Genomic DNA, 23,543 nt, shown 5'->3' with positions numbered 1-23,543 from the left:
CAATTTTGCAAACAGCCTAAATGATTTAGTTTCTAAAAATAAATAGCACCAAGGCAAAAAAGAGTCAAAAAGTCTGGTAACCACTGAAAGTTTAATCTTTATTTATAAACTCATTATGCTATAAAAGTTTAATCTGAAAAGTAACTACTAAAGCTATAATCTTTTTGTTCATTTTGATAATAAACACGTTCTTTTGCAACACATACATTTCTATTTCTTCATTTTGTGACCGCAACACCAAGCCCCCTGGCTCCGGAAAAGATTTCAGATTTCAGGCACACAAATCTTCTGTGCTCCACATTTCTGGCACAAAATTTTTTCTTACTTTAACCCCTGGAAGAACCTTTACAAAGTACATTTTCAAATAGTTTTTCTCTTAACTTTAGTTTAGTTCCTGTACAAGGATCTCTCATTTACTGGCTTTTCTTTCTTTCTTAATTGTGGGTGGAGCAAGGGGCGATTTTTCTTGACAAAAAGTAGCATCTCTGCCTTCTCGCATACAATTCGGTTTCTTTTCTCATCAATTACGTGTGCAGCTGCAGAAAACAAACGCTCGCCATTGATGCTAGTGCAAGGTTGACAGGTATTTATGTGCAAGTTGGGCCAGGCTTGGGAAACGGGACTTGTTAGTTCTCCAGTATTCCAACGGTGTCTTGGGGAAGTTCTCGGGGTTCCTGGGAAGTGTGGGCTCTGACAGATATCCTGGTATCTAACAGAAGAACAAAATCACATTATTAAGATCAGGGTCCAAAACTAACACTCGCCACTCACCAATTACGGGTAGATTTTGTCTATGGCTGGTAAATTTTTAAGACCACTCGCCACTCTGGCGAGTTATTTTTTTACCAGCGAAAAATGCATTTTTTGTTACTGGATAACGATGCTGGTATCGGCTGGTTTCCTGGCAGAGTAATGTGTATTTCAGGCAGAGACGATCTTGACGATCATGTAAGTGCGTCAGTCATAACGCCATCACAGCGTGCCGAGGTGGATAGCTGTTGTTGTTAATAGGCTCGTTCGAGATGAACTGCGCCTTGCTTGGAAAGTAGACGAGAGCAGGCAGCCGCAGCGGGGGGTGGTGACAAAAAGCTGCGGTGAAGTCGGACAGTTTCCCGACAGTTTCCAGCAGCCTTCAGTCCGTACAGGAAGTCACAGACACACTTACATCCTGTCTCTAATGATGTCAATTCATTAAAAAAGTGATCAGACCCATATATCAGTTTGTTTTCAGTCTCCAGTTCTTTTAATTATGATAGATTAATTTATTAAAATACTTTACAGGTGATCTGTAGTTTATGTTCATGGTTTATTCTCCATTTGACATGAATTCTCCTGTAAATCAGCATCATATCAGTTTGACCTGTCCCCTCAGCTACACAGGCTAAATAAACTGTGTTTGACTATAAGGTTCATATTTTCAGAGGAAAAAAAATACTAGACAACAGCTTTCATTAAGGCTCAGTCAGACACTTCACATCTGTACACATGTTATTTTAAGAATCCTCACATCCCACTGACCACAAGTCTCTGTGTTGCTAAATACTTCAATAATTAAAAAAGTCCAGTGTTAACATACAGTAGACTCTGTATAATTTATGATAAATGTATTTAGTCTCTGACAACTAAACTTCACCATCAGTTACACAACATGTTTTCTGTTCACAGAATAAACCTTCAAACCAGACAAATACAATCTTAATCTCTAAAATTCAACAAAAATAAAAAGTGTATCTAAAACGTCATATTGTTAAGTCAACATCTGAACCAATCAGCTGTTAGATCAGGTGAGAGCCAGGCGGTGCAGTCAGTTGAGAGCAACTGCAGCGCCTGGCTCTGAAAACTGCGGCCGCCTCGCTCTCGCGGTTTTATCACGGTCCATTTTTGTAATACGTCAGAGCAAGTTGGAATGAAGTCGGACACAAAACTAACCAGCATGTATTGTGCACCAATTGCCGGTGATCGAATCTGCGCAGGCCTGGCTCATCTCGAACGAACCTAATGTACCTCCATGCTCTGAACCCCCGTAGAAGAAGAAGAAGTAAGAAAAAGTATCATGTGGCGATGCTAGCCAGGTATTTTGGAGCCTCCCGCAAAAAAACTAAAGCAAAAGAACCTGCTGAGGCTGAGATTTTACCGACCGAAGACCAAGAGACAGAGGTTAATGTTGCTGTTGCTGCTGCTCCCGCTCCCGCCACCACCGCCCCCCAGTCTCATCCACCGGCAGCATTAAGTGACTTGACTTTTTTTCCTTTAAATTATTATTATTTGGTTGGCTGGTAAAATATCTGCCTGGCTGGTAAAAAATTTCACTTACCTTTGCTAACACACATTTCACATTATTAACAGCAACGTAATGCACTAATTACATTTATGTGCTTTTTTTTTTACCACCCACAAAATTTAATAAGTGGCCTTACTTTTTAGATAGACAAAATATTTAAAATCTCTTACCCTGTGCGTCATGGTCCTCCTGCCTGCTCTCCAGCTTCTCCTGTAGCCGTTCCCTTTCTTCTCGTTTGGATGCAGGGCTGAAGTAATGGTCCTTATATCTCGGATCCAAGAATGTTGCGAGATAATACAGGGACGCTGCATCGATGTAACCAAAACGATTTTCAACGGCCTCTAACAGGGTGCTCTCTTATCTTATTTGTATCTTATCTTATCTTAAAGTTTTCACTCCGTGGTCTGTTGGAGCGGTCTTGTTTAACAGCCGCTTTAACACTTGGATAGCGGGGATCACGTCTGCAGCTGTGGCTTTAGCTTTGCTTATATCTTTGGTCAGCTGTTCACACGGATCGAGAATGGACAACATGTTTTCAATTAGGGTCCACTGGTTTGTGCTCAGAATTGCAAGCAATTCATATTCTGCTCCATAAGCTGCAAGGGATTGCTTTTGCTACAGCAGACACCTCAGCATATAAAATGTACTATTCCATCGTATTGGCATGTCTTGTTGGAGCCGTGCAGGTTTCATACCCAGTCTTGTCTGTAACTCAGCCAGACGGGAGGTAGCTAGCTGAGAGTGCTTGAAATGACCTACTATTTTCCGCCCAATTGAAATACAGTCACTTACACTCCTTTGGCTTATCACAGCCACGTGTACGGCGAACTGTAATGTGTGCGCCATACAGCCCAGATGCGCAAGTCCACAATCATCCATAGCCTTGATGATGTTAACGTCCATTGTCCCTCAGGACAACGTGCACCATCTTCTTGGATATATTCCATTGTCGAAACACAGCCTCAAATGCCTCGCAGATTGCTGCTGCTGTGTGCAACCCCAGAAAACTCCTGCGAATGCAGTGTTGTTTTGATCATGTTATAATCTCCGTCCAGCCACTGCGCTGTCAAACTTAACATGCTGACTGGACTTACAGTGCCACCAGAAAGTATTCACACCCCTTCACTTTTTCCACATTTTGTTATGTTACAGACTTATTTTAAAACTGATTTGAGTATAGTTTACTTTTAAAAAATCTACATAAAATATCCCATAATGACAAAGTAAAAACACATTTTCAGACATTTGTGTAAATTTATTGAAAATGTAAACATTTAAACATAACAGGTACATAAGTATTCACACCCTTGGCTTAATATTTTGTTGAAGCACCTTTGGCAGCAAACACAGCCTCAAGTCTTCTTGGGTATGTCTCTATGAGCTTGGCACACCTGTTTTGGGGCATTTTCTCCCATTCTTCTCTGCAGATTCTCTCAAGCTCAGTCAGGTTGGATGGGCAGCGTCGGTAGACAGCCATTTTTAGTTCTTTCCAGAGATGTTCGATTGGATTCAAGTCCGGGCTCTGGCTGGGCCACTCAAGGACATTCACAGGCTGCTCCTGAAGCCACTCCTTTGTTATCTTGGCTGTGTGCTTCGGGTCATTGTCGTGTTGAAAGGTGAATCGACGCCCTAGTCTGAATTCCAGAGCACTCTGGAGCAAGTTCTCTTGAAGAATCTCTCTGTATTTGGCGGCTGTCAGCTTACCCTCTATGCGGACTAGTCGCCCAGTTCCTGCAGCAGAAAAACACCCCCACAGCATGATGCTGCCACCACCATGCTTCACAGTAGGGATGGTGTTAGCCAGGTGATGAGCAGTGCCTCTTCTTCTCCAGATATGACGCTTGCAGTTCAGGCCAAAAAGTTCTATTTTGGTTTCATCAGACCAGAGAATTTTGTTTCTCCAGGTCTGAGAATCCTTAAGGTGCCTTTTGGCAAACTCCAAGCGGGCTGCCATGTGCCTTTTAGTGAGAAGTGGCTTCCGTCTGGCCACTCTACCATAAAGGCCTGATTGGTGGAGTGCGTTAGCAATGGTTGACCTTCTGGATGGTTCTCCTATCTCCGTAAGGGAACACTGGAGCTCCGCCTTAGTGACCATAGGGTTCTTGTGCACCTCTCTGACCAAGGCCCTTCTTCCCCGGCTACTCAGCTTGGTCGGACGGCCAGATCTAGGAAGGGTCCTGGTGGTTCCAAACTTCTTCCATTTCCGAATAATCGAGACCACAGTGCTTTTCGGGACCTTCAGTGCTGCTGAAATTCTTTTGTATCCTTCCCCAGATTTGTGCCTTGACACAATCCGGTCTCGGAGGTCTGCAGACAATTCCTTGGACTTCATTGCTTGGTTTCTGCTCTGATATGCACTGCCAACTGTGAGACCTTATATAGACAGGTGTGTGCCGTTCCAAATCATGTTCAATCAACAGAATTTACCTCAGGTGGAGTCCATTCAAGTTGCAGAAGCATCTCAAGGATGATCAGTGGAAATCAGATGCACCTGAGCTTAAGTTTGAGTGTCATAGCAAAGGGTGTGAATACTTATGTACCTATTATGTTTGAATGTTTACATTTTTTATAAATTTACACAAATGTCTGAAAATATGTTTTTACTTTGTCATTATGGGATATTTTATGTAGATTTTTTTAAAGAAAACTATACTCAAATCAGTTTTAGAATAAGTCTGTAACATAGCAAAATGTGGAAAAAGTGAAGGGGTGTGAATATTTTCTGGTGGCACTGTATATCACTCGTCCAAATGTTGGTGATTAGACTTATGTCCTGTGTGTTGTTATGGATGACCGTTTGAATGTGTGTTGTGAGTACATTATATAGTTCAGGCAAGTAGTTTCTCAAAAGAAGCGGTGGCTTGGAAGTTTGTAGCGCAGCTCCAAATTGAGAAGCTGGCAAAATCCTGGTTCTTGAACTACGGAGAACGGCTGGTCGTCCAGCACCATAAACTCAGAGATTTTTCCGTTAATTGCCTTGGCCCGTGGGTCGTCTCTCTCAAATGGCTTTGTTTTGTTTTTTTCAAATGCCATATCAATAGGCAGAAGACCTGACACTCTAGACTCCTTCTTGCTGGCTGGCGGTGCAGTGTTAGCCGCAGCAGTCTTCGCATCCTCATACTCTCTCCATATACCGTCGTTTCGATGGTGAAACTTTAAGTGGCTAATAAGGTTGGATGTGTTGAAACTGGTAGACATTTTACCCCCTCTCAGCACTTTGGCTGAACATTTATTGCATACTGTAATCGCATTGTCTTTTTCAGAATCAGTGAAAAATGCCCACACTGGTGATGGCGCCGCCATGTTTATGTTTGAGGTGGCGCATCAATATGACTGTCTCTTCACAAGAAAGCAAACAGAAAAAATAACGCTGACAACCAGTAAAGCCAGAACTCAAGGTGGATGTGTGGCAGTCAAAAAAAGGATTTATTTATCTTTGATCAAATAAGTGAACAACAAATGAAGGCTTTGAAATGTGGGGGAAGGAGGAACTGTGGGGGTTGTGCCAAACAAATGAAACAAAGAACAACAAAATAGGGCCTAGCTCAGCTCTTTCTGTGTAGAAAGGAAAAGAAAACAAAAGGCCTGACTACCTTATCTACAAAAGTGACTGAACACAAAATTACAGCGGTGGCATCAACCCATAACCTAGTTGAGTAACAGTTACTTTCTATGTGTGTGCAGAATGTACAGGGTACCCCAGCCTTACCTCAGTCCTACCTCACCACCACAAACCTTCCTAGTATGCAAATCAAGAGAGAGCACAAACAAGGAGCTAGAGAGGCTTTAAAAAGGTTTCCTCTATCTCTGATTGGCTAACTGGCCAGAGTGTGAGCCAATACTTCGCTCTTCTGGAGCTCACAGGTGGCAGCCAATCTTCTAATTCCCACCTGCAGGAAAAGATGAGGAGAGAGAGACACACACATAAAACAAACAAACAAACCTTCCACTCTATACACGTAACACCCCCACCCATACAAGTCCAACCAAAGGTTTGGACAATCAACTAATCCTGTTTGTCACTATAGTGCACGAGACAAGGCGTCGGCAAGAACATTTTCAGACCCTGTTTTATGCACAATCTCCAGGTTGTAGTTCTGAACAATCAAGGACCAACGCATTAAGCGCTGGTTATTATTGTACATCCTGGAAAAGAACACTTGAGGGTTGTGATCAGTGAAAACCTTTATAGGTTTAACACTGGACGCAAGGTAGACCTCGAAATGTTGCAAAGCATACAACAATGCAAGAGTTTTTTTCTCAGTCGTTGAGTACTTGAGTTGGTGTTTGTCAAACTTTCTTGAAAAGTAACCTACAGGATGGTCGATGCCCTGGAGATCCTCCTGCAGGAGTACAGCTCCAGCCCCAACAGCACTGGCATCAACTTCGAGCTTAAAGGGCAAGGAAAAGTTTGGAGCAGACAAGACAGGATTACAACTGAGAAGGCACTTAAGATCGTCAAAAGACTGTTGGCACTCACTAGACAAATCAAAGGGCTTCAACGGACTGGTTAGCGCAGTCAGTGGGGCTGCCACAGTAGAGAAGTTTTTGCAGAACCTGAGGTAGTACCCAGCCATCCCAAGAAACCGTCGCAACTCCCGTCTGGTGGTTGGCACAGGAAACCCAGCAATTGCTGTGATCTTTGCATCCGCAGGGCACACCTGGCCTTGACCAACCTGCTGACCAAGATACAAGACAGAACCTCTCCCAAATTCACATTTAGGATGGTTGAGAGTTAGTGAGGCATCAACCAGACGTTTGAAAATGTCCCTCAAGGTAGCTTTGTTTACTAGTTTCTGAAATGTAGCAGGCGCATTGCACAGACCAAAGGGCAGTACTGTGTACTAAAGAAAACTGTCCGGGGTGACAAAAGCTGAGATTTCAGAGGCATGTGGTGTTAATGGAACCTGCCAGTATCCTTTTAGCATGTCAAGTTTGCTGACATACATTGCTGGACCAATCTCATCAATACAGTCATCAATAAGTGGCAAAGGATGTGCATCAGGGACAGTTACAGAGTTCACCTTACGAAAGTCGGTACAGAATCTTGGACTGCCGTTTGATTTCTCATCCAGGAGGCATGGTGAGCTCCATGGACTGGAGCTGGGCACAGCGAATCCATGTTCCACAAGGTAGTCCACCTCTTTCCTCATGCTCTCCCTCTTCACAGGATTAACCTGGTAGGCATGCTGTTTGATGGATCTTGGGTTAGTTAGGACAATGTCATGAGTAATGACATTAGTTTGAGAGGGAATATCATTAAACAAGCATGGGAAATCAGAAATTAGTTTCTCAACATCACCATGATGATCATCAGGAAGGTGAGCCAAGAAGTGGGACAAATCAGAAAGCAGCTCAGAATTCTTCAGTCTTACCCCCTGCCGTGTGGCATTACGCATAACCAGCCCATCCCCTTCAGCGGAGCTCACTGTTGAGAAAACAGCTACTGGTGACACAACGTCTTTTACCTCTGGGACTACCGACGTTCCACTTCCATCCTCTGGTGTGAAGTATGGCTTCATCATGTTCACATGACACATTCTGTTTTGCCGTCTGCGATCAGGTGTCTGAATAACAAAGTTAGTGTCACTGACTTTCTTCTCCACAACATAGGGACCAGAAAATTTTGCAGATAAAGCAGACCCAGGGATAGGAGAAAGAATCAAAACCTTGTCACCAGGTTGAAACGAGTGGGCAATGGCTTTCTGGTCATAGTGTTGCTTCATTTTTACCTGAGAAGAGGATAGAGAGTCTTCGGCTAAAGAGCAGGCACTCTGAAGACAAGCTCTGAGTTTTGTAACATACTCAGGGATGTTATGGACTTTCCTCCCTTCTGGAGAGAGAAGCTGTTCTTTTAGAAGTTTTAAGGGGCCACGAACCTCATGCCCAAACACCAGTTCGGCAGGACTAAAACCGAGTGACTCCTGTACAGCTTCACAAGCAGCAAACAAAACAAATGGCACAGCATCATCCCAGTCCTTTTGAGACTCAAAACAGTGTTTCCTGAGCATGGACTTCATGGTCTGATGAAACCTTTCTAGTGCCCCCTGGCTTTCAGGTTGATATGGGCTTGAAGTTACATGCTTAATGCCTAAGGTTTTCAATACCTGGGAAAACACTCGGGATGTGAAATTGGTACCCTGGTCAGTCTGAATCACCTTAGGAAGACCAAAAATTGTAAAAAATTTCACAAGTGCTTTAGTGACAACCGGAGCTGTGATCTTCCGTAGCGGAACAGCCTCTGGGAACCTAGTGGAAACACACATAACAGTCAGAAGAAACTGGTTGCCAGATTTGGTCTTTGGCAATGGTCCCACACAGTCAACAATCACTCTTTCAAATGGCTCACCCATCACGGGTATGGGACAGAGTGGGGCAGGAGGAACCACTTGGTTTGGTTTGCCAGTTACCTGACACACATGACACAAGCGGCAATGGCGCACCACATCAGACTTGAGTCCTGGCCAGAAGAAATGTCTAAGGACTCTGTCATAAGTCTTCGTGACACCCAGATGTCCAGCCCACGGATTGTCATGAGCCAGAGACAATACCTGAGAACGATATGCTGTTGGGACCACAACTTGGTAGGTCGCATTCCAGTCCCCACCTTCCAAGACATCACCACTCCAATGGCAAATCAGCAATCCATGGTCTATGAGGAAAGCCACCTACTTTCTCTTTGCCTCCTCAATACTAAGAACAGAAGATAAACAGTTTAGTGTTTCATCACTCTGCTGGGCTGCAATAAACTCATCTCTTGTGGCCGGCAGCTCCACTGCCTTGGTACTTGAGAAACCAGATGGCTCACGGTTAGGTTGAAACACTGACTGATCCTTAGACTCTGGAGTTTCAGCATCAGCCGACTGGTCTGCAAAGAGGAAAGAGTCAGACAGGTCAGGTCCATATTTCTTTGTCTGAGCCCTTGTGACTGCACAAGCAGGAAAAATCTCAGGAGATTCCTGGCTGTCACCAGCAGTGTCCAGAGTTTCCTCTACATGAAATTGATCGTGGCGCACCACCACGGCAAAATAAAAGCTGCCACGCCTTCAGAATGCTGTTTTTTTCCTTTTTCTTTCAGATGTTAAAACAATGTAAAGTATATTGTATGAATAGTATATATATTAGGGCATTAACGACTTTGATTTTTTTCAGGTTGCCTTATCTGTCAATAAAGTCTAAGTCAAGTCGACAAGTCATTTGATGATGTCATCACATTGACAGATCACATTGGCGGAGGAAAGTATCTCCACATGTGATGTGTATCTGTCACTCTCAAGGCCAGAACATACTTGAGCACACTTCCGCGTTGTAGTTTCCTGTAAAAATGTCCGTGAAAAATCCCCGCGATGTGAAAAATATATGCCGAGCAGTCACTGGTGCGCGGAGCGGAGTCTGCGTGGTCGTAAAATCTGAGCTTTGCGCGCACAGGGCTTGCGGACGTCCGCTTTGAGTCTGCGCGGAGTCCGTTCCGTGTACGTTCCGCCCGAGTATGTTCGGGCCTTCAGGCATTGTCTCAGGCCTATCACCTTCTACGTTCTCTATACGTATACATATATACATATGTATATTAATTTATATATACATACATATATATATAGTACAGGCCAAAAGTTTGGACACACCTTCTCATTCAATGTGTTTTCTTTATTTTCATGACTATTTACATTGTAGATTCTCACTGAAGGCATCAAAACTATGAATGAACACGTGTGGAGTTATGTACTTAACAAAAAAAGGTGAAATGACTGAAAACATGTTTTATATTCTAGTTTCTTCAAAATAGCCACCCTTTGCTCTGATTACTGCTTTGCACACTCTTGGCATTCTCTCGCTGAGCTTCAAGAGGTAGTCACCTGAAATGGTTTCCACTTCACAGGTGTGCCTTATCAGGGTTAATTAGTGGAATTTCTTGCTTTATCAATGGGGTTGGGACCATCAGTTGTGTTGTGCAGAAGTCAGGTTAATACACAGCCGACAGCCCTATTGGACAACTGTTAAAATTCATATTATGGCAAGAACCAATCAGCTAACTAAAGAAAAACGAGTGGCCATCATTACTTTAAGAAATGAAGGTCAGTCAGTCCGGAAAATTGCAAAAACTTTAAATGTGTCCCCAAGTGGAGTCGCAAAAACCATCAAGCGCTACAACAAAACTGGCACACATGAGGACCGACCCAGGAAAGGAAGACCAAGAGTCACCTCTGCTTCTGAGGATAAGTTCATCCGAGTCACCGGCCTCGCAAGTTAACAGCAGCTCAGATCAGAGACCAGATGAATGCCACACAGAGTTCTAGCAGCAGACCCATCTCTAGAACAACTGTTAAGAGGAGACTGCGCGAATCAGGCCTTCATGGTCAAATAGCTGCTAGGAAACCACTGCTAAGGAGAGGCAACAAGCAGAAGAGATTTGTTTGGGCCAAGAAACACAAGGAATGGACATTAGACCAGTGGAAATCTGTGCTTTGGTCTGATGAGTCCAAATTTGAGATCTTTGGTTCCAACCGCTGTGTCTTTGTGAGACGCAGAAAAGGTGAACGGATGGATTCCACATGCCTGGTTCCCACTGTGAAGCATGGAGGAGGAGGTGTGATGGTGTGGGGGTGTTTTGCTGGTGACACTGTTGGGGATTTATTCAAAATTGAAGGCACACTGAACCAGCATGGCTACCACAGCATCCTGCAGCGACGTGCCATCCCATCCGGTTTGCGTTTAGTTGGACGATCATTTATTTTTCAACAGGACAATGACCCCAAACACACCTCCAGGCTGTGTAAGGGCTATTTGACCAAGAAGGAGAGTGATGGAGTGCTGCGGCAGATGACCTGGCCTCCACAGTCACCGGACCTGAGCCCAATTGAGATGGTTTGGGGTGAGCTGGACCGCAGAGTGAAGGCAAAGGGGCCAACAAGTGCTAAACACCTCTGGGAACTCCTTCAAGACTGTTGGAAAACCATTTCAGGTGACTACCTCTTGAAGCTCATCGAGAGAATGCCAAGAGTGTGCAAAGCAGTAATCAGAGCAAAGGGTGGCTATTTTGAAGAAACTAGAATATAAAACATGTTTTCAGTTATTTTACCTTTTTTTGTTAAGTACATAACTCCACGTGTTCATTCATAGTTTTGATGCCTTCAGTGAGAATCTACAATGTAAATAGTCATGAAAATAAAGAAAACGCATTGAATGAGAAGGTGTGTCCAAACTTTTGGCCTGTACTGTATATATATAGCAAGGGCCTTGCTTTACAGAGGTTGCCATCTTGCGCCGCCATATATGTACGGCAGCCCGAGCGGATAATCCAGCCAGCCAGAGAATGCGTTTCGCATGTATAAATAAACCAGCGAAGACAGCGGAAGGAAGGAAGAAGGAGGAGGAAACAGCAGAGAGTGTTAGTAGTTCGTCGATAGAGAGTAGTGAAAGGTTTTTTAGTTATAAAGTTTGCAAATGGACCACACTTACCACGCAACAGGAGAGAATGAACCCGAACCGTCATCTGTGAGGAAAAGAAGACGCAACTTCACTCCTTGTGATGCACTCTCTGCGGCGCTTTTCCTCCTGATGATATATCTCCCCAACGATGGTAGCACCGAATCCCATTCTGTGCAGCAAAATGGGAGTGGAGGATTCAGCCTCTCTTCTCGCCCGCTCATCATCCAACACATGGAGTTCCTCATCTGTATGCTCTGGCTCAAACAGGTATGGCTCTAGATCTGTGTCCGCTACAAGAAACTCTTCAAAATCGCATTCAAAGTCGTCCATTCCAGCTACTATAGTCCGGAGATATTGCTAGGCTAAATAAACAGCTGAGTTTTGTTTACAGGCTACGCTGTCAGTCAGTGTGCAGGCTAAAGCAGAGAGGGGAGGGCTGCCCCGCTGGGTACTGTAAACGAGTATGTGTGTATGAAGTGTGTGTGTTACGCTAGAAGAGTCAGAGTTTGGGACAGAGTCTTTTATGTGCTATCCCCTGGAGTGTTACCGGAGTTTTTGGAGTGCTCAAATAAACGGGCCTTTTTCCCGAACGCTACTTTGGTCTCCTGCTCGTGAGTAATTCATTACAATATCGTAACATGGTTTAGATTTCTAAATAAATATTCACCTCGTTGTTAGATAGACCTACTCCTGAAAAACTTGTGTCTGCGCAAGGCTTTTTGTCCCTACGAGGCCACCGTCATTTACCCGACGAGAGGGGTGAGTGAGTGAGCCCTGCAATCTAGAATTTGACCACTGATGTCACTGTTTTCAACGGTTTTCAACCCATTTTACACACTGGCCCTTTAACATTCCTGCTGTCTCTTCCTGTCAATTTCATCACGCTGTCATCATCTGAGCAAATGGCATTGAACTTTTCCGTGCTCTCATAGCTCCTTAGCTTTGTTTTAAACTCGGTGAAACTTAACTTCTCATCACTTTGTGTAATATGGATGGAAAATGGCTTAAATGAGTCCGGCAGGCCCGTCCCGTCCCTCTAACTGTAATTATGAGCCCGAACCTGGTTTAAACCCAACATTTTTTTAAGGATACGAACGTGGACATTGAAGGCTGACTCTCGTCTTTCTTTGCATGGCAAGCCTTTGTCATGTGCCTCTGAAGTGTTGAGGTCCCCGTCTTTTTGTTGTCATATACCAGCATTGTGCTGCACTTGGTACACTCGACGAAGCCTAAACACACATTGTCACCGTCAACAACTCACATGTGCACGGCCAGTGGCGCCGTCAAGGGGGGGCCATTTATTAATTTGCAACACCGGCTACTTGTTTACTACGCCCCCCCCCCCCCCTCCAGACAACCTGGTCAGTGTAAGAGCACATTCAGGATCAACAGTATTCGACACACTTTTAATTGTTTTTATGTGTAGGTGAGGACAGACCTGAGGAACAGGCAGCATCAATGGGCCACCTCATACGACAGAGCCTTAGAGCTCTTTTTGAGAAAAATCAAGAAAAATGAAGTGCTCTCAACCAGGCTGCAAACTGTGCCATTAGATTAGGCTACAGTTATGTATATAGTTGTGTAGTGAACAAATAATGTATTTATAAAAACATTCAGTTTTAAGTTGTCATAATTTCACATCAATACCCCCCGTCCCCACCTGTCATCACCGCTCTCAGACTGTTCAGTAACAAGTGTTTTAATCAAACCTACTTCCTTTTGCTGAGGAACTGAGGGTAACTGCTGTTTTTGTTTCAATGACAGACAGTTGGCAATGACATGACCTCTTTTGTGACAATAGAAACACTCACGGATCTCTTGTGGAGGTGATGGGGGTCCTTTGGCCTTTTCAGGGGCCAAATGGCCAGAATCAAGCCTTGCAGGACGTGAAACAGAGGTTCTGTCAGATCGAGGGGAAGATACAAACACATTTTTATGGGTTAACACAAACTCATCTGCAAGGACAGCAGCCTTGGATAATGAAGACACTTTCTGTTCATTCAGAAACATTACCACTTTCTCTGGCAAAGAGCTTTTAAAGTCTTCCAATAGAACAAGCTGACGAAGTGACTCAAAATTGTTTTTGACATCATTAGCGGCACACCATTTATTAAAGAGGATGCCCTTCTCCTGTTGCAAACTCAACAAAACTCTGACCATTAGATTTCCTGGGGTTCCTAAACTTTTGTCTATAGGCCTCAGGAACGAGCTCATAAGCACACAAAATGACCTCCTTTAACACATCATATGGCATACTGTCTTCTAAGGAAAGGGCAGACACTACCTCTTGTGCTTTACCTATCAGCTTGCATTGGAGGAGGATAGGCCACATGTCTCTTGGCCAGTCGAGTGCTGAAGCTATTCGTTCAAAAGCACTGAAATATGAATCAACTTCTGCCTCTCGAAATGCTGGCACCAAAGAAATATTTTTACTCACATCAAAACCTTGTTTACTGGATACTGAAGAGAGTTTCAGAGCTTCAACCTCAAGTTGATTTAGTTTTACTTCTTTCTCTGCTTCAGTTTCTAACTTTCGTACCTGTAGGCGGAGATCATACTCTGCTTTACGTACCAACTCCTTTTCCTGGGCCTCCAGCTGAAGGCGGGTTAAGCAAACCCTGAGCTTAGAATCCAGACTGAACCCCTGAGACCAGGGCGTAAAATTAACACCCGCCAAGCGCCAATGGCAGGTAAAAAATGAGTTTGGCGTGTAAAACAAAAACACACACCCGCCAGTGGCCAATGGAAAATTTTGAATTGCATGTGGGTTTTTTATGTGCTTCGACCATTTCTGCCAGCTGTGTCCAGGGACGGTTTTTGCTATGGGCAATGTGGGCGACTGCTCAGGGCAAAAAAAAAAACTCGCCAGTTTTCTAGACTACCATTCATTTCCACGTCAAGTTAGTGGAGTGGGCGCTGGGCACCCCTATTATCACGTTTCAACCAGCAGCAGAAAGGAAAGGCGAATCCTGGTGGTTGTGGGTTGAACGGGGGTCGCAGACAGGAATACGGCAGAGGCTCATAGTGCTCTGCGGAGAAGATAATGGCTTACCGGCGACAGAGAAGTCCGATTCCAGGTCCAGTAATTTCGTCTTTCGTTGGTGTCATGACTGCCCAGTAGTACCTGGACAACCGAGCTGTGGCGACACACAGGTATGTGGCATGTCAGAGGAGAAACGAGCTGTTCACATTTCTCTCTTTGCGCCGAGGGATGGTTCGCCCAGGGCGTAAAACTAGCCAGGATCGCCTCTGGGTGTCAGACTATTTTGACCCTCACAGCTTATTGTACATGTGCCGGGAACGCATGACGTCAGCTACCGGAACTTGTTTCTCGGGCATTCTATGGTAACTTCTGAGCAAGATGTGGCGACACATTTCTGCCGTGAAGCCACCGCCAGAAAAGAGGAAAAACGAAGATGAACATGTTGGACTTGGACAAGAAGAATAGACAGTTAAATGGAGTACAAATGTTGCATGGCATTTTATTGAAAAACAGAAACTAGACGAGGCTGGCCAGCCGCGGTCATGGCTGACCTATGACCCACACACCAACATGATGAGCTGCAGCCTTTGCCGCAAGCACACCAAAGAAACACAGAGGACAGGGTTGGATTTTCATACTAAAAACGTAAGGTAATTATTTTTCGTCAAATAAGGCACAATTTTTTTATTTGGCCGGTGAAAAATATGTTTGGCCGGTAAATTTTTGGAGGTCACTAGCCAATGGCAAATGAGGTAAAATGTTAATTTTATGCCCTGCCTGAGACTGTGGAGGAGAGAAAAGGTCAAAACGAGGTAGAGTAGCAGGAGCAGTTCTCCCAGCCTGGTCTGCAGGAGGTGTGACTAATGTGGCTGCCTCCTCTATATTTTGAGACGAAACACCTGCTGTAGTAGAAGGGACATCATTAGCTGAAACCTCAGGGCTGGGCAGGAATAAGGACATTTAGATCAACCAACTTTTCTAGGACCTGTTTCTTGATTTCTTTCTTAAGACCATACTTTTGAACAGGAATGTCAAAGTGTGCTGCAATACACAATAAATCATCCTTGCGACACACATCGATCTTTTCAAACGAGGGATTGTCAACAAAGTCTTGCAAACTCATTGCCAATCACATGCCAAACAAACACCATGAGTAACTTCCTATTGATTGTCAGAAGGAAAAACAGGAAGATATCCCGGACGAGCCCCCAGTTGTTACGTTTCTCTTTACAAGAAAGCAAACAGAAACAATAACACTGACAACCAATAAAGACAAACTCAAGGCGGATGTGTGGCAGTCAAAAAAAAAAAAAGGATTTATTTATCTTCTTTGATTAAATAAGTGAACAAATGAAGGCTTTGAGATGTGGGGGAAGGAGGAACTGTGGGGGTTGTGCCAAACAAATGAAACAAAGAACAACAAAATAGGGCCTAGCTCAGCTCTTTCTGTGTAGAAAGGAAAAGAAAACAAAAGGCTTGACTACCTTATCTACAAAAGTGACTGAACACAAAATTACAGCGGTGGCATCAACCCATAACCTAGTGGAGTAACAATTACTTTCTATGTGTGTGCAGAATGTACAGGGTACCCCAGCCTTACCTCAGCCCTACCCACCGCAAAGCAAGAGAGAGCACAAACAAGGAGCTAGAGAGGCTTTAAAAGGGTTTTCTCCATCTCTGATTGACTAACTGGCCAGAGTGTGAGCCAATACTTCCCTCTTCTGGAGCTCACAGGTGGCAGCCAATCTTCTAATTCCCACCTGCAGGAAAAGATGAGGAGAGAGAGACACACACACAAAACAAACAAACAAACCTTCCACTTTATACACGTAACAATGACGTTATGCGCACGACAACAGCAGGCAGCAGCAGCAGGGCAAACAAACGGTCTAAAAATGAGCAAAATCAAGGCAGTGTTGTCTATTTATAATTGGATCTAGTTATCGGCAAAAAATTTCATTATCGGACTTATCTGTAGCCCTTTTTAAACGGGAATTGTGCAAATTTGCAGGAAAGCCCAATCAGTCTTCTTTCAGCATTGGCAGTATAAAAACAAATCAGGGAGTGCAGCAAAATGCTGCCTACCTACTTTTGTTTATACAGAATGCGCCTTTTCCAGGGCAATGGGATGCGTGAGCAAGTAACAAAACGTGTAGCTCAGCGTGTGACGTCCAAGATAACAGGAAGATTAAGGAACATAATGAATTAAGGAGGGTGTCTGTCAGTATGTTTCCTTTACAAGTCTTTTTGGAATAGAGATCGCTATAGTACTTCTTGAAACAGCTCTGGATTTCCTGGATTTTATATTTTAACTGTTTAGTAATTGGGTCTTTAATTTTATATATCACACTTTCTGTTTTTTGCTTTTTTAGTTTATAGGCCTAGAATTTGGTTGATTTTACTACCATTTTCGTAATATCTTTGTTTCATGAATACCAGTTTCTTTTGAATCTGTAGAGAGTGTAGATCATTTATTTGATTTTTTATTTCTTTAATTTTTTTGGGTCGTATCAAGATTAGTTTTGTCTTTGTTTTTTCTTTCCAGATTATTCAGTTCTAGTTCTAATTTAATTTTTCTTGTCTAAGGTCTTCTTTTGAAGTGCCAATTTTGCTACAATTTTACTTCCGATCTAGGGCTGTCAACGAATATTTTAAATTCGAATTTGAAAAAAAAAAAAAATGGACCTTTGAATGTGAAACTTGATATTCGATTGTGGAGGAAAAAAACACCACCGCAACTGTCCTCTTTGCGAGTGGGCATTGGCCTGGGTCGCTGCACTGAACGTACTGCATAAGGCCACATCGCCCGCGGAAGTGCTGCGAAGCGCAGCGCACCGAAATATAATATCGTCAAATATATGTTTATAAAATGACCATTTAGTGGCTAGAGGTACATAAACATTTAGCAGGGTGACCTCCGTTCCTTCTAGTCTGAAATTATGTAAAAGGGGGGTGGGGGGGTGGGGGGGCGAGTGAGAGGTCTGCGGTCGTTTATAACGTAATGTTATAGATAATTGTTTTATGTGTTTTAATGTGTAGGTATGTAAATGTTAGTAGTTATGTTTCCTTGTATTAATACATATACAAGTATGTTTCCTTGTATTTGCCCTCTTGTGGACATAATGCGAAAAAAAAAAATTTGAATGGTTCGAACCTGAGTTATTTTTAGAAGGAATATTCAAATGTCATTTTTGAGCAATTTTGACAGCCCTACTCCGATCACAGCTTTACAGGCATCCCAAAGTATGGTCGGGGAAACCTCCCCATTGTCGTTTTCAGAATTTCATTCTCCAACTGTTGCTTTGTTGGCCCTTTAAGTATATTAGAATTCAATATCCAAGAAAAAGTGTTAATTTTATTTCTAATGTCCAAGTCCATGTAAACAGGGCTATGATCTAATATAGATCCATCACTCCAATCTTACAATTTCTTGTTCTACAGATGTCTTTGTTGTACATAAAAAAAATAGTCTAACCTAGAATAAAATGAGTGAGGCATTGAGAAAAAAGTATAATCCCTAGTAGTCAGATTAAGCTCCCTCCACACATCACAAATTCCCATTTCCTTTAACAGCCCTCTCACTTTCCTACTTAGCGGATTGTTTAGATTGCGACCACTTCCTGAAGCATCCTTCACTGGATTTAGCCTTAAATTGAAGCCCCCCCACATATTATTAATCCTTGGGCCCGGGTTATCATTAAGTCAAATATATGTTTATAAAATGACCATTTAGTGGCTGGAGGTACATAAACATTTAGCAGGGTGACCTCCGTTCCTTCTAGTCTTCCAATAACCATATTATATCTGTCCTCTTTGTCTTTAAATTCAGAAAGTTTTTCAAATGCAATTTTTGCAGATATCAGTGTCGCTACACCTCTTCTGCGCCCTGATCTATACGTGGAGGGGAAGACCTGATTAAAGCCCTGTCTTTTGAGTTTAAAGTGTTCTTGTTCTGTAGAGTGGGTTTCTTGTAAATACATAATTTCTGCCTTATCGTTTTCATTTTCTGTAAGATTTTGCTCCTCTTAATGGGATTTAGGACACCTTTTACATTATATGTTACTACTCTGACTGGTACATGTTCCTCCATTCAATCCTGAATTTCAAAGACATTTTTATCCATATCTTAACCCCTTTTGCTACTCTTGTGTACACTGAACAAAAAAAGAACAGAACAGTTAACAATGAAACAATAAAGTGATATGAATATGAAAAGTACAACTTCTTCTGTTGGGGTCTTCTTTGTGACCCTTACCGAGCCATGATGGAATGATGGCTCGGAGGGATTTTCTCCGCCCCGTTCAGGTTGAGGAGAGCCCTCCCCTGTTGCTCCGTTATGTCTATGCATATAGTCACTCACTTAAGCCCCAACAGTGACCCTTAAGTGGCAGTATCTTCAAGTGTCTGGGGAAACATCTGCATGCAGTTTCATAAATGTCTTTTTCACCACAACAGAGTTTGTGAAATTTTTAACCCTTTAGAGGTTTTTAAAACAAAAGTCAGAACGAATTTTAACTCGGTGTGGTGAAACTCCAGTCTTAAAGTAATGCATGTCCAACATTAAGATTAGTCTTTTTTTAAGGCCTCCTTTTTCTTTTTATACCTCATCTGCAAAGTTTCTGCAGGATTCACCCCTTTTTTTTGAAGCCTAGACGCTGTTCCACATTAGAGTTTTGGTCTTGTCTGGCCAGCTTGCGGGGGGTTTACAAACGGTCAACTGGAGTCCTCATCTCGCCATGTCTTTAGTGGCCTCAGCTGCTGAGTTATAGACAGATGTTTCATTTTCATCAAATACTTTCAGTTTGGCCAGGAACGGTGTTTAAAAAGCGCAGTTTATTCTCCCTCAGTACCGTCTTAGCCTCCGTGTATTCCCGGTGCTTCTTGAGTACTTCAGGAGCATAATCGTGATCCAATATCACTTTTCTTTCTTGATGGGTGAACCCCCTTTTCTGCCAGGCTAACTTTAAGACGTCCTCTTTGGTTTTACAACTCGCGAATTTGACCACTGTGGATCTTGGGGTGGTCTCCGGAGGTGGTTTTGGACCCAGGGATCAGTGTGCTCTTTCAATAATAAGTTCAGTGGTGACAGGAATCTACAATTTCTCCCTGAGCAAGTTTTCCACAAAAGTGGCCATCAACAGGGAAATCTCCTCCGCTCCCTCTGCTACGCCGTGGAGTCTTATGTTGTCCCTGTGGGAGCAGCCCTCTTGATCGGTGATTCTGGCCTCCAGCTTCTCCTGTACTTTTAGCAGCTCCAGTAGGGCTTCTTCCATCATTTCCCTGTAGGTTGATTTGTATCCTACAAGTGGTAAAAGCCATTTATGTGCTGAGCTACGCCCCGTCTAAAGTTCATTAGTCAATATCATCAAAATGCAATGACATATCAAAAAGTCTTTGATAACTTTTTTTGACGTTCCATCCCATGATGATCCACAGAAAGTTTGGTACAAATCAGACCTACTTTTATGTCTGTTGGGGAACTCTGGAGCGTAGACATGGGATGGTCTTACAGAAAAAGAGATAAGAGTGTTGCTGTATCACCTCTGTACATATACTACTACACATCCACAAACACATCTGTATTTATAACTTAACTTGGATGTGGATATCAACCAAACTCCTCTCCCCCAGGGTTATGTAGAAGCTGTGTCCTTAATCAATCTTGGGAACCGTTGTATAACTGGTGTCCATTTACTATTGAAAACATCAGTCCTCAGTTGGAGCTTGGCCGTAATGCTTTCCATCAAATATATACTCCTTCATCTTTCCCTCTGTTGTTGGACACTTGGTGGTTTTACATTTCTCCACATTACAGTGATAATTTTTTTGCAATCAACGGCAACACCCGAAGCAAAACCTATTGGTTTTTAGTGTCTGTATCTTATTTTTAGTGTTTTTAGTGTCTGTATCTTTTTATGTCTCCCAGTATAAAGAATGCTGGCCCTAGAGGTAGATCTACCCCCATGATTTGCTTAATCTCCACCTGGATGTCTTTCCAATATTTCTCCAATTTGGGACAATCCCAATAATATGGGTGTGGTCACCAATTTTTCCACATTGTCTCCAGCATAATTCAGAGGTGTTACTGTATCTTGCTAACATAAGAGGGGTCTTGAACAATCTCATTCTGCATTTCCATTCACACTCCCTCCAGGTAGGGCTACTTGTTAGCTTGTGACCTTCCTGGCCTGTTATTTATTTTATAGAATTTTTCACTTACATGTTATGCAGCTGTATATTCTCAAACAGGGAAAAAATCCCTGTCTTTGCATTATTTGATCACAGTCTGTTTTATCAGAGTGCTTGTGACATCTCAACTGTGGCTTTGACATGCAAATGAACATGTAGCCCATTTTGGAGAAAATACCGAGATATATATTGTGTGTTGTCATTCTGGCTGAAAAGACCGAAGTATGAATATTTGTCCATATCACCCAGCCCTAAATACAAATTAATCAAGCTGACCTATACTACTGCTATAGCAGCTGCCTAAAAAACTGCAAAAAATTATCAGTAATGTCTGTGTATCAGCCGATATTGGTACCATCTGCCTTTTGTAATTTATTTTGAGGAACAAGTCACTTAATTCAATATTCAATATTCAATATTTTATCTAAACATCATCATAGATCTATAAATGTTTGAACCCGTTTAGTTGGGGGCTTAATGATAAAGTCCACCCCTGATTACCATGATTGTTCTTACATTTTCTCATACAGGGTAAATGAAAGGTGTCACTTTTACAGTCAGGGCTAGTCCTCAACTAAAATGGCCCTCTTAAATCTTTAGGCTCAAAAGGGACTGTCTGAGTTGTGCATTTCAAATAATCCTTTATTTTATTTATTTTTCTAAGATTATCTTTTTGGCCATTTTGCCTTTATTGGACAGGATAGCATGAAATGGAGGGAGAGAAAGTGGGGGGATGACACGCAACAAGGGGCCACAGGTTGGAGTCGAGCCTGCAGCCCCTTGCTGCAGCGAGGCAATGCCTCTGTGCATGGGGCGCCGGCACTATCCACTGAGCTACCGATACCCTGGAAAAATAATCCTTGATTTGAGATGATATAGGTTAAAATGATCTGCTTTAGAAGTTATTAATTCCTTCCTGTATTATGTGACAACTCCACCAACTAGTGGTGCTACTGAAAATAGCTACTGTGTGTAAAATGAACAGGTGAGATTGGAATTAGAAAGTTGTTGAGGCCGTTTCATTCATCCAAACTGTCTGTACTTTGTTGCAGTTGTTAGACTATAAAGATGGCTTTGTGAATATTAAGAATAGCAACCCCATCATCATCATCATTATTATTATTATTATTATTATTATTATTATTATTATTATTATTGTTGTTGTTATCATGAATTTAACATGTCTGTTACCTGAATTGCCCAGTACCTGAAAAAGCTGCACACCCAGGAGCGGGCAGTGGAGGAGGTGAAGCTCGCCATCAAACCTTACTATCAGCGAAAAGACATCAACAAGGATGAATACAAAGACATCCTCAGGAAAGCAGTGCACAAGGTCAGCCTCAGCACACACATCAAGGGACACATGTACAGTAGCATAGCAAAACACCGACTAGTTAAATTAGTGTGTGTATCTTAGTGCATATCTCACTTAATGTAGTTCACAATAGACTCAGGTTTACTACATGCTTTTTGGGTAATGCTTCAAAACAAGCCATGGCTAATAAAGCAGCAGTAGTATCTATTCCTACTATATAAATACATAAACAAAATAAAAACGAATGTCTCTGGATTGAAACAGCCTATTTAATCACACTATGTCAATGTCTCAGATCTGCCACAGCCGCACTGGGGAAATCAACCCTGTCAAAGTCAGCAACCTCGTAAAGCTGTATGTTCAGCGCTACAAATACTTCCGGAAACATGGACGTAAAATGGATGAGGAAGAGAGGGATGACAGGGAAACAGGAGCGCTGCAGTCCTCTGCCTGATAGGAGACTTTTAAAAATGTTCCCCTCACCATCTTGATTTGGAAGATCTGGGCAATCCACTGATTGTTTTTGTCTGATATTTTTATTGTTTCACAGCCCACCTTGTCTATGCTTTTATGTGATCTTTCTGAAGCTTCTGCTCTTATCTCTATGATCTCACTGTAAATATGTCTCGCATAGAAAATGTATCATCTATACAGTGTTCAAAAAGTGGATACTATCGCACACCTGTGTGATCTAAAACAGTTCAGTTAACCAACCCTGCAATAAATCCTGTCTTTGTGAAGCTTATAGTTTTTAAATTTTGTTGACTGTCCATTGAAAGTTTCACAATGGTGGCACTAATTGCAGGGCTTTTTTTTTTCAATAGTATTGGATTAGGTGTTGATGCTGCTTTGTCTATCCCATCACAATGTATATCAACATCCAAGCCAAGGAGAGATGTAATGCCCAGTTACATAACCAAAATATGTTGTACTATAGTGTAGGGATGCTACACCACATTTTCCCTCCCTCCCCTTGTCTCTGCAGACAGTATGATGGTACAAATACATTGACATCTCTCAGTACTTTGATTTAGCGATCTGTTTTGTGTGCATGTTAGGTTGAGAAAATTGCTAAATCTCTTTATAAAAAGACTTGACCAACAAGATATAAATGTTGCTTGAAAACCAGTATGCAATAGAATGACCTTATTTATTTAGTCTGTCTTTATTTATTTTTTTGTTTTCCGGCCACAGCTATTGCTGGTGCAGGGGCGTTATTATTTCTGGGTTGTCCTTCCGTCTGTGCCATCCTGAACATGTTATCTCAAGAACACCTCAAAGGAAATTTGTCACAAATGTCCACTTGGACCCAAAGATGAACTGATTAGTTTTTGGTGGTCAAAAGTCAA

At 42.6% G+C, this 23,543-nt stretch overlaps 1 protein-coding gene across 2 annotated transcripts in view; it reads left to right on the top strand.

Annotated features, from left to right (window-relative positions):
• The window catches only part of scaf1 (SR-related CTD-associated factor 1), a 44,574-nt gene extending 21,252 nt beyond the window's left edge, over positions 1-23,322 (top strand). For both annotated transcript variants that reach the window (XM_033644451.2, XM_033644450.2), the window contains exons 5-6: positions 22,084-22,212; positions 22,490-23,322. In XM_033644451.2, the coding sequence (XP_033500342.2) occupies positions 22,084-22,212; positions 22,490-22,648 (288 nt within the window). In that variant the 3' untranslated portion in view covers positions 22,649-23,322. The remainder of the gene's footprint in view (positions 1-22,083; positions 22,213-22,489) is intronic.
• Positions 23,323-23,543: the final 221 nt, after the last annotated feature.

This window comes from Epinephelus lanceolatus, chromosome 18, assembly GCF_041903045.1.
Source record: "Epinephelus lanceolatus isolate andai-2023 chromosome 18, ASM4190304v1, whole genome shotgun sequence".
NCBI classification, from domain to species: Eukaryota; Metazoa; Chordata; class Actinopteri; order Perciformes; family Serranidae; genus Epinephelus; species Epinephelus lanceolatus.
Note: the sequence above shows the minus strand (reverse complement) of the source record. Positions and strands in the feature narration are given on the sequence as shown.